Source organism: Danio aesculapii, chromosome 6 (assembly GCF_903798145.1).
Source record: "Danio aesculapii chromosome 6, fDanAes4.1, whole genome shotgun sequence".
Taxonomy (NCBI): Eukaryota; Metazoa; Chordata; class Actinopteri; order Cypriniformes; family Danionidae; genus Danio; species Danio aesculapii.
In genome coordinates, this window is record NC_079440.1 from 59,340,116 (window position 1) to 59,358,359 (window position 18,244).

General features: G+C 32.6%; 1 protein-coding gene across 1 annotated transcript in view; it reads right to left on the reverse strand.

Moving 5' to 3' along the window:
* Positions 1–9,348: 9,348 nt before the first annotated feature.
* LOC130231272 (cadherin-22) overlaps positions 9,349–18,244 on the reverse strand; it is a 326,609-nt gene continuing 317,713 nt past the window's right edge. Inside the window, exons 6-7 of the mRNA XM_056460760.1 lie at positions 14,350–14,517; positions 9,349–9,494 (exon numbers count right to left, since the gene is read on the reverse strand). Of these exons, the coding sequence (XP_056316735.1) occupies positions 9,349–9,494; positions 14,350–14,517 (314 nt within the window). The remainder of the gene's footprint in view (positions 9,495–14,349; positions 14,518–18,244) is intronic.

Consider the following 18,244-nt stretch of genomic DNA (forward strand, 5'->3'; position numbering starts at 1 on the left):
GACTGACAAAAAATATATATTACATTTTTGACAAGACTACAAGATTACAAATCATATTATATGTGATCATTTTTGTCACCAAGTACAGCAAAAATCAGCCCATACAGTCACATCTGCTATACATTTTAAGGAGGACTGTAAATATTGCAGTTATGACAGTGTTAAATGTGTCCAGATGAAGAAAAAACTGATGAAAAATCTATTGATCACGTTAAAATGACAGTTAATATGTTTGTTTTTATACACGTTTATTCACACCTGTGCATTACTGAGAGCAGGACAGAGACAGGCTGCACTGGTAAGCAGTCTCTTCATAATACTGTTTAATTAAAATAAAGGATCAACAAATGAATCACAAATGAAGGCATTATACTAAACTATAAAACACTATTCTTGAAAATACCTAAAAAAAAACAGCCTGATCTCACGAGAAAACATAGGTATTTTACGTTTTGTCAGTTTAGTGGCTAATTCGTCCGAATTCGTATGAGTTCACCCCGCCCCTAAACCCAACCGTCATTGGGGGATCAGCAAATCGTACTAAATAGTATGAATTAGATCCTACGAATTCATACGAATTAGCCACGAAATCAAAAAGTTACGAATTGCCGTGAGATTGTGTTGAAATAACAGACAAATCCTAACACCCAACGCAAGCGAGCTGCGCTTCAGACCAGTTCAGCTCAATGACGTATATTGTCTCAGACACCGCCTGTAGTCCCATTGAGCAACTTGATAGCAAGCGTTATTTTAAAGAAGTGTAACCGATTAAAAAACTCAAGAGTGTGCTGTAACTGATGTCATGGTTTCCGCTACATTCACTCTTCCATGGCGGGGCACCAAGATTCATCCCGCCACGGCTACATTACAGCTTCTCATTCAAAACGTTTAATTATTTTAATAGCGGGTGATAATCGCACCAAAACATATTAAAAGGTAAGTGAATTATAACAGCGCGGACCTTTCTGTAACCGTAGTAGTGCTGTGCGTCATTTGTTTAACCCTTTAAGGTTACTGACTGGCTGGCTGACTGACTGGCTGACTGAGCAAACACGACGTATAGCCGTTTTACTTTATTTCAGGATGCATTAATACCGGAGGCATTCATAAATATTCCTAGCAAATCTAGTAAATGCTGGAGACATACTCGTTACATAAACGCACTAAATGGCACCTCAGCAGCATTTATTTGAGAGCGCACAAGAAGATCTGAGCGCTCTTAAAGCGGCTTATATTAGAGGGGGCGTGCAATACGTTTTGTGCACGAGTAGAGGAAATCGGTGCGCAAGCAAAGAGATCCGCATGCTCGTAGGCTATTACATAAATGCGATCCCGACTTCTAATACTGAGCTCACGACATTTGTCATGGAAATAACGCTGCAGGTAGATGGTAGATCTGTGTAAAAAAGGCCTGCCGCCACAGCTGGAAGAAATCCTAGAGGAAACACTGGATGTGTTTTATGTCGTAGAACAAAACGTGAAAGTATCTTGAGTTCCTGCTAGCCTCAGACCTTATTTAAGCGATTTAACTGAAATCCCATTGAAAATACCATTGACTTTGAGATGAGGGAACCGGAAGTGCTAAAATGCTAACTCGCTTTCGGGTTTTTACATACAAATTGACGTCATGGTTCCTGCACTCTATAGTTATTCTGTGACTGTTGGTGTTGGTTGCTGTATGGTTAAAATTACTACAGTTAAAGTAATTTAAACCAATCAAAATTAAATAAAATAATTATATTAGATTTTGGCTGATTCTTTTGTGTGTTAGGTCCGGCTTTGGACAGATTTTGAGCTGGGAAAAAGTCAGCTATATCTGGCAACACTGTTCACATCTCATGCCACATCTCTATCTGAAAGCTTTATACGTGATCATTGAGAGTCGATTTTTCTCCACGGAGAACATGAATAATCTGTTTTCATCCCGAAGTCGACAGTACTTCTGAGACAACAACACAATGTCGAAGCTTGCTTTAATAACCATCCCTGCCTTACATAATGTACAGTGTGTAATATATGCGATGTAGGCAATATGCCTGAGTGCAGGACGTGTCAGAAGAGAGAATAAAGACTTCGGTTTGGCCCACAATACAAAAAGCAGCTTAATGAATTAGACGTGAGAGCAAAACTGGCATAAATGAGGCTTTTGTAAAGAAGGAGAGGGAGATACGCAGAAAATACAGACATCAGGCCGTGTGAGACAGCATTACAGCCGCTCTCTTTGCTGTAATAAAGCTAATGCTGCTTTTCCTCTGGAGGGAACGGAGGAACAGCAGCAAAGGGAAAATAATAGCTGAATGTGTTTCATTGCTTTTTATACTCATACACACACACACACACACACACACACACGGTCTTGCTTGCAGACATGAGATGTATTAAAGCACTGGCAACACGCTCGGCTCTGATGTCAGCAATGAGACACGCTGCTTTTGATTGGTGGGAGGCTGTGATGTGAATTAAAGCTGCTTTATTCTGAGACACAACACAGGGATTTACTTAAATGTAATGTGAAAATCAAACCACATGTGCTGTAACATATCTGATATTAAAGATAAACAACTTTCTGATCGTACTATATTTCATCACTATGCAAATTGTAAGATTAGTGAATCCATGTAAAAAACGAATTAGGCAGAATAATAATCATTTAATTTATTATTAGCAGCCTTTGGTGGGTAACACTTTATAATAACTACACAATATGAATCATTTACTAAGCATTAGCATCTAGTGAATTCATGATCTGTTAAGCATTAACTCTACATTAATAAACGTTAGTAAGCAGTTTATAACTGCAGCTACAAATGCTGTATTCTTGAATTATAACCACCTATATAATGTGCTTAATACTTGTACTTTCATACTTTGTTAATGATTTATTTTTCATTACTAAATTAAGTATCGCATTATTTACAAATCATTGGTATTTAAGAGTAGTTGAGGGTTTTTAGGATCATTCAGAATGAGTTAGTAAATGATTAATAAACTATTGAAATCAATGTTTACATATCTTATTATTTAGGCATATATAATAGTTAACTAATATGTTAATAAATGCTTTATTAACTCAACTTCATCCAGTTTTGTGAAATAATCTACAGTGAGGGCTATTTATGCTTTATAAATCCCTTATAAATGACAATTAAAGGCTCAGAATCAAATGAACAATAATCTTTGCAATCTTTTCTAATAAATAAAATTACTGTAAAGTTTTAACATTGCCAAATAACAGGAGTGTCAAAATACAACATAAAACTGGATAAAACAATAACAACAATATAATAATTTAACAATATAATAAGATGCAATGTTTAAACTCTACAGTTATTTTATTTTAGATAAGGTTGCAAAGATTTATTTTTCATTTGAAGTACAGTTTTATTTGTGCATCTTTATATGAAAAGGAATGAATAATGGGTAACACTTTATAATAACCACACACTATAAATCATTTATTAAGCATTAGCATCTAGTGAATTCATTATCTGTTATGCATTAACTCTACATTAATAAGCGTTAGTAAGCAGTTTATAACTGCAGATAAAAATGCTGTATTCTTGACTTACACACATATTCATAATGTGCTTAATAATTGTACTTTCATACTTTGTTAATGATTTATTTTTCATTACTAAATTAAGTATCGCATTATTTACAAACCTGTTGTATTTAAGAGTAGTTGAGGGTTTTTAGGATCATTCAGAATGAGTTAGTAAATGATTAATAAACTATTGAAATCAATGTTTACATATCTTATTATTTAGGCATATATAATAGTTAACTAATATGTTAATAAATGTTTGTTAACTCAACTTCATGCAATTTTGTGACCTAATCTAAAGTGAGGACTATTTATGCTTTATAAATCCCTTATAAATGACAATTAAAGGCTCAGAATCAAATTAACAATAATCTTTGCAATCTTTTCTAATAAATAAAATTACTGTAAAGTTTTAAACATTGCCAAATAACAGGAGTGTCAAAATGCAACATAAAACTGGATAATACAACAACAATATAATAAATTAACAATATAATAAGATGCAATGTTTACAGTTTTATTTGTGTATCTTTAAATGAAAAGGAATGAATAATGGGTAACACTTTATAATAACCACACACTATAAATCATTTATTAAACATTAGCAAATAGTGAATTCATTATCTGTTAAGCATTAACTCTACATTAATAAGCGTTAGTAAGCAGTTTATAACTGCAGATAAAAATGCTGTATTCTTGACTTACAAACATATTCATAATGTGCTTAATACTTGTACTTTCATACTACGTGAATGATTCATTTTTCATTACTAAATTAAGTATCGCATTATTTACAAACCTGTTGTATTTAAGAGTAGTTGAGGGTTTTTAAGATCATTCAGAATGAGTTAGTAAATGATTAATAAACTATTGAAATCAACATTTATATATCTTATTATTCAGGCATATACTAATAGTTAATTAATATGTTAATAAATGCTTTATTAACTCAACTTCATGCAGTTTTAATCTAAAGTGAGGACTATTTATGCTTTATAAATCCCTTATAAATGACAATTAAAGGCTCAGTATCAAATGAACAATAATCTTTGCAATCTTTTCTAAAAAAATGAATTTACTGTAAAGTTTAAACATTGCTGAGTAACAGGAGTGTCAAAATGCAACATAAAACTGGATAAAACAATAACAACAATATAATAATTTAATATAATAAGATGCAATGTTTAAACTCTATAGTTTTTTTATTTTAGATAAGGTTTATTTTTAGATAAGATTTATTTTTCATTTGAAGTACAGTTTTATTTGTGTATCTTTAAATGAAAAGGAATGTATAATGTCGTTTATCCTGTTTAGAATTTAACTGAGCCTTTATTTGTCATTTATAATGGATTTATAAAGCATAAATAGTCCTCACTTTAGATTAGGTCACAAAACTAGATGAAGTTGAGTTAATAAAGCATTTATTAACATACATAGTAACCCTTAATATATGCCTGAATAATAAGAATAATGCGATACTTAATTTAGTAATGAAAAATAAATCATTCACATAGTATGAAAGTACAAGTATTAAGCACATTATATTGGTGCTTATAAGTCAAGACTACAGCATTTGTAGCTGCAGTTATAAACTGCATACTAACGCTTATTAATGTAGAGTTAATGCTTAACAAATAATGAATTCACTATTTGCTAATGCTTAATAAATGATTTATAGTGTGTAGTTATTATAAAGTGTTACCGAATTATTAGCCCCCTTTGAATGTTTTTTTTTTCTATTTTAAATATTTCCCAAATGATGTTTAACAGAGCAAGGAAATGTTCACAGTATGTCTGATAATATTTTTTTCTTCTGGAGAAAGTCTTATTTGCTTTATTTCGGCATTTTAAGGTCGAAATTACTAGCCCTTTTAAGCTATATTTTTTTCCGATAGTCTACAGAACAAACCATCGTTATACAATAACTTGCCTAATTACCCTAACCTGCCTAGTTAACCTAATTAACCCAGTTAAGCCTTTAAATGTCACTTTAATCTGTATAGAAGTGTCTTGAAGAATATCTAGTCTAATATTATTTACTGTCATCATGACAAAGATAAAATAAATCAGTTATTAGAGATGAATTATTAAAACTATTATGATTAGAAATAATACATATATAATAAGACAGGTCAACCTAACACTAAGATACAGAAATCAAGTGCTATTGCAGGATTTATAATCAAATCATTTTGAGCTCAAAGCTGGAAATTTTCAACCAGGGTTTGAATGGTTGCAATCAAACCCACAAGACTGACAGGCTCTGACTGACAGGACTCCTGATAAAACTGACAGCAGAGCTTTACTGTGGTTCAACTTCACACTCGCTTCTATTACAGCAATCAACACACCAGTCGTTTCCAGTGAGAGTTGCTGATTTAAAGGAACAGTAACCTCAAAAGACTCACTTATAAACTTGCTGTATGCACAAACCCGAGGTGGAAACATGCTTATGACACGTCCCATCCAAACGTCTCTTTATTTATTTATTCATTTTTCTATTTATTATTTAGTCTCTTTATTTATCAGAGGTTGCCACAGCGGAATGAACCACCAACTATTCCAGCATATGTTTTACACAGTGGATGGGGAAACACCCATACATTCTCATTCACACACATACACTATGGACAATTTAGCTTTTTCAGTTCCTATAGTGCATATTTTTGGACTGTGGGGGAAACCGGAGCACCCGGAGGAAACCTACAACAGCACGGAGAGAACGTGTAAACTCCACACAGAAATTCCAACTGGCCCAGCCGGGGCTCGAACCAGCGACCTTCTTGCTGTGAGGCCACAGTGCTAACCACTGAGCCACTGTGCTGCCCACAAGTAAACCTCTTCATCTAAAATAATGATTTAATTGAACCACTTTAAATCATCATATAAGCCATTTTAATTAATAGAATATAAATTACAAATTATTCTGGTGTACGATCACTTTTAGAAAGGATTCAATAAATCAGACCCCTGGGGTCCGTTCTTCATACGATCTAAGATGATTTGGCAGATTCTGGATCTTTTAATCTTGATAACTGATCTCTGGCTAATTTGGTTCTTCAAACAAGTTCGTGAATCAGATTAAAATGTCTGGATGAACTGATCTGAGATCGTTGCGTGTGTTGTGAAGGACAGATCTATCGATCCTCGAAATCATGATCAGCAATGCAACGATTGGCTGACGGAACAGCAGCGTAATGATATCATCTGATTAATATTCAATTATCCATGTGAGCTAAATTACATCAAATTAGCAGTAAACGGTTTGGTAAATATATAATAACTTTCCACATTTGTTGTGAGCTGCAGGCTTTACACTTTCATGTGTCATGTATTTCAATGCATATCAATGTATTTAGTTCTACATTTATAGAAGATTTTCTTTATAGTAGCCTAGGCCTACTCAAGTTTTTTTAATCGATGTAAGGAATAACTGCATAAGTTAATTTTGCATCAAAAAAGCATTTTGATATCGGTAAAAGCATCTGCAACTTTTTTGAAGCATCAAATCACTGGTATACTAATGCTCAAAACACGTGCATGACTGCATAAATTATTATCCTTTATTTTTATATATATATATATATATATATATATATATATGTATTTTTTAAAAGTCGAATATTGTGCATGTACGTGCTTGTATCTAAAAAGTTCATATAAAAAAATTTACTCTTTAAACCACCAGGTGGCAGTCTTTGTACTTTATTTCGAAGTGCAGATTGCATAACTTTTATTATAGTAATATATATTTTTAACTTCATATATATATATATATATATATATATATATATATATATATATATATATATATATATATATATATATATATATATATATATATATATATATATATATATATATATATATATATATATATATATATATTTAACTTTATATATAAAAATATATTTAATATTTTCTCAAGTGCATATACCTACTGTAAGAAAATATCAGCATTTGGTACTTACTTTCAGTATTAACTTTGCTTGAACTGACCCAATCTAATCCTGTTAATATGAAATGAATCTGCTCCCTAGCAGGTTTGAGCTATCAGAACTGTTGCTATGACAACAAGTCTCAGATGGTTTTTGAAGAACTAAACGATCCTGGATCATGTCAAATCATCAATATGCAAATCCAGCTGACTGAGTAATCCACGTCCGAAGAACGGACCCCTTCACTGTTAAAACAAGTGTTTTGCTGTATTTTTGTATGTTCGTCATGCAAAGTCGTCTGCTATATTTAGTAATAATACATTCATGTTTGATTCAGGAACAAATCATTCACATGAGTCAGTTTGTTTTCATTTAATTTAATTCACAAAAGCAGCTTGAATGATTCATTCAGTCAATTCTGACCACTGAAGGCTCATTACAGAGAACAATTATCAGCCAGAAACACCTTCAATTTGGATCTGTTACATTGACAAAATGATTTAGTGTTACTGATTGAAACATCTTGACATCTGCCCTAGTTTGTAATGATACATGTCTTTCAAAACCAGACCAAATGATTCATTTAATCAATGATTCACAATGAACTCAATGATGACTTTGGTTTGGAGGAATTTCAGTTTCATATCTGTACATTGTATTTATTTACATTTATCAGTTTTAATTAGTTTGCTATTTTTATTTGTTGTATCCATTTAATTCTATATATTTATATTATATAATACATAAATAATAGAAGTGTATATGTTTTTTATACTTCATTTATTTGCAGTTAATGTAATGTCTGTCAAAGTAACGAAAATTAGTTGTTAGTGTTAATTAAGCCCCAATCACATTCATTGAATGCATAGAGAACAAATCTTCTTCTGCATTAAAGGGATCATATTATTATTATTATTATTATTATTATTATTATTATTTCATTTTTTATTATTATTATTATTATTATTATTATTATTATTATTATTATTATTATCATTTTTTTTTATTATTATTATTATTATTATTATTATTATTATTATTATCATTTTTATTATTATTATTATTATTATTATTATTATTATTATTATTATTATCATTTATTATTATTATTATTATTATTATTATTATTATTATTATTATTATTATCATTTTATTATTATTATTATTATTATTATTATTATTATTATTATTTATTATTATTATCATTTTATTATTATTATTATTATTATTATTATTATTATTATTATTATTATTATTATTATTATCATTTTATTATTATTATTATTATTATTATTATTATTATTATTATTATTATTATTATTTATTATTATTATTATTATTATCATTTTATTATTATTATTATTATTATTATTATTATTATTATTATTATTATTATTATCATTTTATTATTATTATTATTATTATTATTATTATTAATCTATTTTTACTTAATATACTAATATACTTTAGCTAAAAATACCTCACAAATCATTTACTTTGCCACGCTTTAAACATCCCTTTTTGGGTGCAAGCAACAATAAATATAGCAAATAGAATGTTTTCACATCATTTGTGCAAAGGATGTATGAGGGAAAAAATTCCTCTTTTATTAATAATTCTGACCTTAAATATGTTAAATGCTTTAAATACCTCTTTTTGGGTGCAAACAACAATACACCATTTCTGTGTATGTCTCTTTAAATGCAAATGAGCTTCTCCACCCCCATTCCAAGAAAGGGCAGGGCCTGATATCTTGTGCTTCAGAGAGTCCAGAAACAACTATTCATGAGATGTCTTTTAAACATATTTAAAATAAGGAAAATGTATGTAAGATATAATTAATTACCATTTAAAAGAAATATAAAATCAGGTGTCAAAGGCCAAAAACAAAGACGGGGTCTGCCTAATGTAAAGAGGCAGAGCATTCCATAGTCTGGGAGCAGCCACAACAAAGGCTGGGTCTCCTCTGAGCTTATGCTTAGCATTAGGCACTCTAAGCAGCAGCTGATCTACTGATTTAAGAGAGAAGATACACAGGGGTGTAGCAGTTCTGATATAAACGGACGGGCTAGCCAAAGACGATTGAATACTTTGGGCTGACCCACTTATAGATTTAAAAACAAATAAAAGAATTTTAAAATAAATTCTTTCTTGTAGCAGCCAGTGAAGGGAGGATACAATAAAGCAGGTCGCACACCAGAAGCGCCGCCACTTGTTTCAGAACTATAAACTAAATAGGTAAATATAAACTTTAGTTTCAGAACTAAATAGGTTTCTATAAGAGTACACACACCGGCGCCGCAAGTCGGCGGCTGTCCGCGGCACCCAGCCACGACTCAGGACACCGTTCATATTTCTGCCACGCCACAGAGCGCCATCTGATTAATTTTATTTTAAATATCATGCGATATTGCATGCAACTGTCATGTGTGCACAGTGTTGCGGCGCTGAGCAGCGAATCCAGTGTGTTACGCCCTTTAGGGTGATATTATCATATACAAAGTCAGAATTATTAGCCCCCCCTTGTTTATTTTTTCCCCAATTTCTGTTTAATGGAAAGAAGATTTTTTTTTCAACACATTTATAAGCATAATAGTTTAATAACTGATTTCTTTTGTCTTTGTCATGATGACAGCACATAATATTTTACTAGACATTTTTCACGACACTACACTCTTAGAAATAAAGGTACACGAGCTGTCACTGGGGTGGTACCTTTTTAAAAAGTACACATTTGTACTTAAAGGGTCCGAATTGATACCTCAAAGGTATATATTAGTACCTACAAATTTTAAGAGGAAAACTTTTGTACATTTTAGGTATTATACAGGTAGTAATATAAATAATTAGGGTAATTAGGTAAGTTATTGTATAACGATGGTTTGTTCTGTAGACAATTGAAAAAAAGATATAGCTTAAAGGGGCTAATAGTTTTGACCTTAAAATGGTGTTTAAAAAAGTAAAAACTGCTTTTATTTTTATAAAAAATAAATAAATAAATAAATTTATATATATATCAGAATCAGAATCAGAATCAGTTTTATTGCCAAGTGTGCTTCACACACACAAGGAATTTGTTTTGGCTACAGAAGCTTCCAGTGTACATAAAGTGACATGTGACAACACAAAATAAATCTGAAAAAAATAAAATAATAATAATAAATAAATGATGAACTGATCGTGTTTGATAAACATAAAACAGGACAGACTAACAAAAACAGTGCAAACACTGGAGAGCCCCACACCGAAGCGGCCATCCGCGGCGCCATCTTGATGAGGATATATATATATATATATATATATATATATATATATATATATATATATATATATATATATATATATAGATATATATATATATATATATATATATATGCAAATTTATAATTGTAATTGATCAATTAATAATTTAGTTAATTACATTATAATTAGATTTTTTTTCATATATATCAAATATACAGTATGTCATATACGCAACATATATTTCAAAATATGGAAAAATAGCCACTTACATATATTTTGTCAACCATCGGAATTACAAATATGCACATATATGTTCAAATATGTTTGATATAATTATATTATAGAGACATATGAACACATTAAATTATAGACATATATGTGCACTTATATTTTAACATATATTTTACACATATGTGAAATCCAAATAAGAACTTGATTACTAGAAATGTAATTTGCAAATATTATCAATCCAGTAGATTTCTTAATTTTGCACCATATAACTAAATGAATTTGAATTTTGCACTATATAATCATATGCATTTTGAATATACATATATATTGAATATACATTTATTCATATATGCAATACAGTAGATTTCTTGATTTTGCACTATATAACTTTTATGTTTTTAAGCATACTGAAAGCAAACAAGCCCACATTTAAAGGATTGAGAGGGGGGGATATTGTGTATATTGTGCATATTAACAATAATTAATTAATATTTACTTATATGTGTATAGTGTTTTTCTGGACACTCAAAGCACTACACATATTGGGAGGGATTCTCCTCATCCACCAGCAGTGTGCAGCATCTAACTGGATGATGTGATGGCAGCCATATTGCGTCAGACCACACACCAGCTGATTGGTGTAGAGGAGACAGAGTGATGAAGCCAGTTATGACATGGGGATGGTTAGAAGGCCATGATGGACAGGGGCCAGTGGGCAAATTTAGCCAGGATGCCGGGGTTAAACCCTAACTCATTTTTAAAGGACATCTTGGCGTTTTTAATGACCACATAGAATCAGGACCTCAGTTTAACGTTTCATCAAAAAGACAGCGCTCACTAAGCAGTATAGAGTCCTCATCAATAGAACCCACACAGACTGCAGTTTGAGTGCCCCCTGCTGGTCTCACTAACACCACATCCAGCGGCAACCTAGCTTTCCCATGTGATCTCCAATCCAGATACTGACCGGGCACAGCCCTGCTTAGCTTCAGTGTGCGACCATGTGGGAGTTGCAGAGAGCTAGCTGTCGGCTGAATTAAATCTGTGAAACAGGCTACCCCCCCTTAGATAGGATTTATCTATTTAAATTGCGGTCATTGTTATATATTTGTTCCTGAAACAAAACTGCAGTGGAGGAGTTTTAGGAATCATCATCCGTCTCTCAGCCTGAGTCACTCCTGCAGTATTAAACTCTATTAGTCTGTTCCAGTGGTTTAGATTGTAGAAGTAGTTTCTGGCGTTTGCCGTGAGACAAAAAACTGTGCTTTATTAGTTTATAGCTGGATCTGCTCAAATGATTCCTGAGCATTAGTGCTCTTTACAGGAGCCAAAAGCACACAGAGACGAGCAGTTCCAGCTCTGCAGAAAGCCAATACAATACTTCAATTCTGGAAAGGAGAATCTCAAAGCTGACCAAATACATTTTAAATATTAAAGTAATACCTACAACAATTTCAATAGGGTTTTTTACTTCATTATCAAATGTGCAAATGGAATTATTTTCACATAATGTGTGCAAAGGTTTTATAGAGAAAATGCCATTTTTTGTTAATAATTCTGCCTAATTATTGATGAAGATTAAGTTAATCATTAAAAATGCTGGTACTTGGCGGCGCCAACAGCCTAGTGGTTAAGTGCACTGACTTATAGCAACGTGATGACAAGTGCACGGCGACCTGAGTTTGATTCCCGGCTCGAGGTGCTTTGCCGACCCTTTCCCTCTCTCTACTCCCAATACTTTCCTGTCTATAACCTCTGCTGTCCTTTCCAAATTAATGGTGGAAAACCCCTAAAAAAACAATTAAAAGAAAATGGTGGCACTTTAAAGTAAGGCTGTGTTTGTTTACGGTGGCCAGGAAATGTAAAACAATGTTACAAAGAGTGAAACAAAGCTCAAGACAAATTTACATATTAGAAAACCTTTTTACCAATCACACAATTACATAGGAAAAATGATTTTACCAAGGACGAAACAAATTTACATTTTAGAAAAAAATTAACAAAACGCAAAACATTTTTACAAGTACCGAAACAAATTACAGATTCCTTACGGAAAGGGAATGTACCACACACCGGAAGTGACCCGGAATGTACCACACACCGGAAAATATCAGCTCGTGTGTGACTTTGTAGACAGGTTACATGAGTCTACAACTACAAAAATCCGAAGGATCCAAATGAGGTATTTATATTAAGTTTTTGTTTTGTTAGGGTAATCCACCATCGCAAAACATTTGTTTTTCTGTTTATTACACCCATGTTGTTTTCCCCTAGACTTGGGGCGTAATAGTCGTAATAGAAAAAAACTTCTCTCCGTTAAACAGAAATTGGGGAAAAAAATAAACAGGAGGGCTAATAATTCTGACTTCAACTGTATATATATATATATATATATAATATATATATATATATATATATATATATATATATATATATATATATATATATATATATATATATATATATATATATATATATATATATATATAAGTATGTATATTTGTGTATGTGTGTATATATGTATATGTATATATATGTATATGTATATATATGTATATATATATATATATATATATATATATATATATATATATATATATATATATATATATATATATATATATATGTATATATATATATATATATACATATATATGTATATATATATATATATATATATATATATATATATATATATATATATATATATATATATATATATAATATATATATATATATATATATATATATATATATATATGTATATACATATATATATATATATATATATATATATATATATATATATATATATATATATATATATATATATATATATATATATATAGTATATATATATATATATATATATACATATATATATATATATATATATATATATATATATATATATATATATATTATATATATATATATATATATATATATATATATATATATATATATATATATATATATAAATAAAAAATGAAAAGTAACTAGTACCTATTTACTTGAGTCAATTTTTCAGCAGATTCTTTCTTACTTTTACTCAAGTAACTTTTAACATTGTTACTTTTACTTTTACTTGAGTAAAAATTTCCGCAAGTACTTGTACTTTTACTTAAGTATAGATTTTGGATACTCTACCCAAGTAATAATGTTAATAAACGAGAATCATAACGTCCTTACACCTCTTTTTTACTCTTGTTTTCTGCATTTTGTTGTTGATGTATTAGCATGTTGGCTGTCCAGCACTTCAGTCTTCATGTGCAGCTGTGAAGTGCTTTATAAATATAGTGTATGCCTGAATGCAGACTCAGTGTAAAGGCCACGAGTGACGCATGTGTGTGTGTGTGTGTGTGCATGTGTGTGTGTGACATGTGCACTCACTCTGAGGGAAGCGTGGAGGACTGTCATTAACATCCGTGATCACTATGGTCACAGTGGTGGAACCGGACAGACCTCCCATCTGACCCGCCATATCTGTAGCCTTCACCACCAGCTCATAGCGGTCCTGAGTCTCCCGGTCCAGGTCTGGCACGGCCGTTCGGATCACTCCTGATCACAGACAGAGATACAGACACACTTCAACCACTAATATTGCACCGCATGCTTTTACACTGCAGTTTGGGAATATCTAAAGCACTTTGAAGTACAAATTAAATCCAAACTAAGCATATTGATTTCATTAGCTCACACTGGGTTTTGTGGTGAACAATTCATCTGTGCATGTCATTAAGAAGTTAAGAAATTATGTTTGCCCATCTTTAATAAAATCTAAAAATGCACTTCCTGTTTGTTTTCAGTTAAATTCTCAGATTAGGTCTGTCTGGGGTGTTGGGCGTGGCCAAAGACCCTTTAAGGCAAGTCATTTCACTCGGCGGCCATCTTAGAAACGCCTCTCGGGCAGTATGCTCGGGCATTTTGTTTGAATGGGGAAACATCAAATTCTCCAAAACTACTTTCCAAGATTACAGTTATATTACATATTACGAATAACCAATAAAATTAAACAACAACTGTTTCTGTAGTTTCATTTCGAAATGTTCGTATCACACAAAATCTGCTTAACTCATGTCTGGTCCGAGCCCCTCCCCTGGAGAATTGTCATTCTATAGCGATCGCTGATTGGCTCCTGTACTAGAAGGTGGGTTTTATTCGCCATATAGCGATCGCTGATTGGCTCCTGTACTAGAAGGTGGGTTTTATTCGCCATATAGCGATCGCTGATTGGCTCCTGTACTAGAAGGTGGGTTTTATTCGCCATATAGCGATCGCTGATTGGCTCCTGTACTAGAAGGTGGGTTTTATTCGCCATATAGTGATCGCTGATTGGCTCCTGTACTAGAAGGTGGGTTTTATTCGCCATATAGCGATCGCTGATTGGCTCCTGTACTAGAAGGTGGGTTTTATTCGCCATATAGCGATCGCTGATTGTCTCCTGTACTAGAAGGTGGGTTTTATTCGCCATATAGCGATCGCTGATTGGCTCCTGTACTAGAAGGTGGGCTTTATTCGCCATATAGCGATCGCTGATTGGCTCCTGTACTAAAAGGTGGGCTTTATTCGCCATATAGCGATCGCTGATTGGCTCCTGTACTAGAAGGTGGGTTTTATTCGCCATATAGCGATCGCTGATTGGCTCCTGTACTAGAAGGTGGGTTTTATTCGCCATATAGCGATCGCTGATTGGCTCCTGTACTAGAAGGTGGGTTTTATTCGCCATATAGCGATCGCTGATTGGCTCCTGTACTAGAAGGTCGGTTTTATTTGCCATATAGCGATCGCTGATTTTCTCCTGTACTAGAAGGCGGGGCTTCATTCACCATATTGACTGTTACACTTTTCCCCATTCAAAAAGATACGAGTGACACGTCTTGTGTATTCTATAGTCTTGGGCGTGGCTAACATACTTAACCACACCCCTGCAGCTGTCAGTTTTGACAACAAGCATAAATGGTGAGGAGGAGGACTCTGTTAGGCTGTAATATCTCTCCCCAAAGCCTTTTCCCCATATTTCTAAATGAAATGCCTACCTTATCACATCCAATCAGCTCGGAGTAGAAAAAACAAGTCACGCCCATGGTTTTCTTATTTAATATGTTGTTTCTATAGATATAATACAGGTTTGTAAACATTCAGGATGCGCAGGCAGCGAGGTTGCAGAAAAAAACTGGGAGCGCTAGCATTTACAGCGAGGGAATGACATCCGATGCGGTACAGAGTTTGTTGTTGTCTTAAAAAATAAGTTATACTAATTACATATTATATATAACATATATATATATATATATATATATATATATATATATATATATATATATATATATATATATATATATATATATATATATATAATTTACATAATGCTTTTAGTGTATTATAACAGCTTGTCACCCAGTGAAATGAACAAAATGAGCGTCTGTCTGACAGGTCCATTTGCGATAGCATCCTCCCAATGAATATTGGATAAGATGAAATGACCAAGCATCCAGCCTGAAATATACAACTATCTCATTGAAACTGCAAGTGATTTTACAAGTGAGAAGTTAAAGAAAGTTAAAGGCCTACAAGTCTTTGGATGCCAACAATTTAGTTCTGTGCGGTCATGTGCAAGATATAATGCTCCATGATTACTAGATTCAAAACTTTGTAGTGCTAAAAAACGAAGTTCTGCCAAGCCAAAGACAAGAAAAGAAGACGGAGCTATACAAGACCTGGGTAATCATCAACAAGCAAAGCAACTGCATTCTGACAGTGAACTGCACCTGTATGGCAGGGTATGTGAATGTACACGTTTACATTTCATTCTTAGTATTCAGTGTCCTTTTAGACAAAGACGTCTGCAGTTGGCATTGAAAGCAATGTGGTGTATGGTAACTAGTTAAGATTTCTATTTATAGACTTTCGAATTTGGCATCCTACCGTACAGCACCACATGTTTGCTATTGCAACCGGTCTCTTTTTGCAACCAGGAACCCGTGTGACGTCATGTGTGACATAGGTTGGTAATTCGTCTATACCAAAGAGCATAGAATCATCAAGAGGCGACACTCTAGTGCGATTTGGGAAACAGCCACTAGATGGCGTGGCAGCCATTTTGGAATGAAAGTTCCAAAAAGTGCTGATGATTGTGACAGTAAGTGTTGTATTGGCGTCTTTCAGGTTGTATCTCAGCTTTAATGCGCTTTTTAAATAAATAAATAAATAAAAAACAAAGCAGCTGCTTGCCATCGCGACAGCAATAAGATCCAATGGACGGCCGATCGATTTCACTCCAAAATGGCGGAATCCGGGGCTGTTGCTGGGCGCTGCTGCTTGCAATGGAACGTTGTATTGATTGTCGCCTCTTGGTCATTCTAAGCTCTTTGTCTATACTAAGCTATAGTCTTACTTTGTTAATGGTTTGTTAATAGTGTGATTTGTACATTACATTAAAGAATGACATTAATATCGTCATGGCAACACTCAACAACAACATTGCACATTTTCCCAGTGTCCTCCAGCCCCACTCCAGTGTCAATCGGCTGAATAACGTGGCAGCAGAACAGAAGAGCGAGTGAAGGAAAGGTTATGAGCAACAGGTCCTGATGCCGCTGCTTATCTTTCAGCTCCATTCTTAGAAAACAGCTGCCATTTCTCTGCAATGTGTGAGGAATAAAGGCGGCGGCGCAGCAGGAGTCTGTCCTTTACCATGCTCATAATTTCCATGCCCGTCTCTAACCAATGCCATGGCAACACTGGATAATTTCAGTCCTTCAGGGCAACACTGTGCCATTGTCTTTATTTCACTCCCAAAAATATCTTGATTCCAGGACCAGCGTTCATGCAGGAGCACAAAAAGCGACGGCTTTGCTGACTTTTAAAGCATTTTTGACTTTAATACATCCTGGTTTTGTGTTTATTTGCAGTTGTTTGTCTAAAATGTAATAACTACTGTACAGTATATAAGGTTTTATTAATAATAAAATAAAATAAAATAAAATAAAATAAAATAAAATAAAATAAAATAAAATAAAATAAAATAAAATAAAATAAAATAAAATAAAATAAAATAAAATAAAATAAAAATATAATAAAATAATAATAATTTCTGCTTCTTTTTCTTTTCTGATTCTTATTATTAATATTACTATGTTTTTGCAGATTTTAAGTTTGTTGTTACTTTCTTATGAATACTATGACTAATAATAATAATAATAGGCAGTGGCGCAGTAGGTAGTGCTGTCGCCTCACAGCAAGAAGGTCGCTGGTTCGAGCCTCCGCTGGGTCAGTTGGTGTTTCT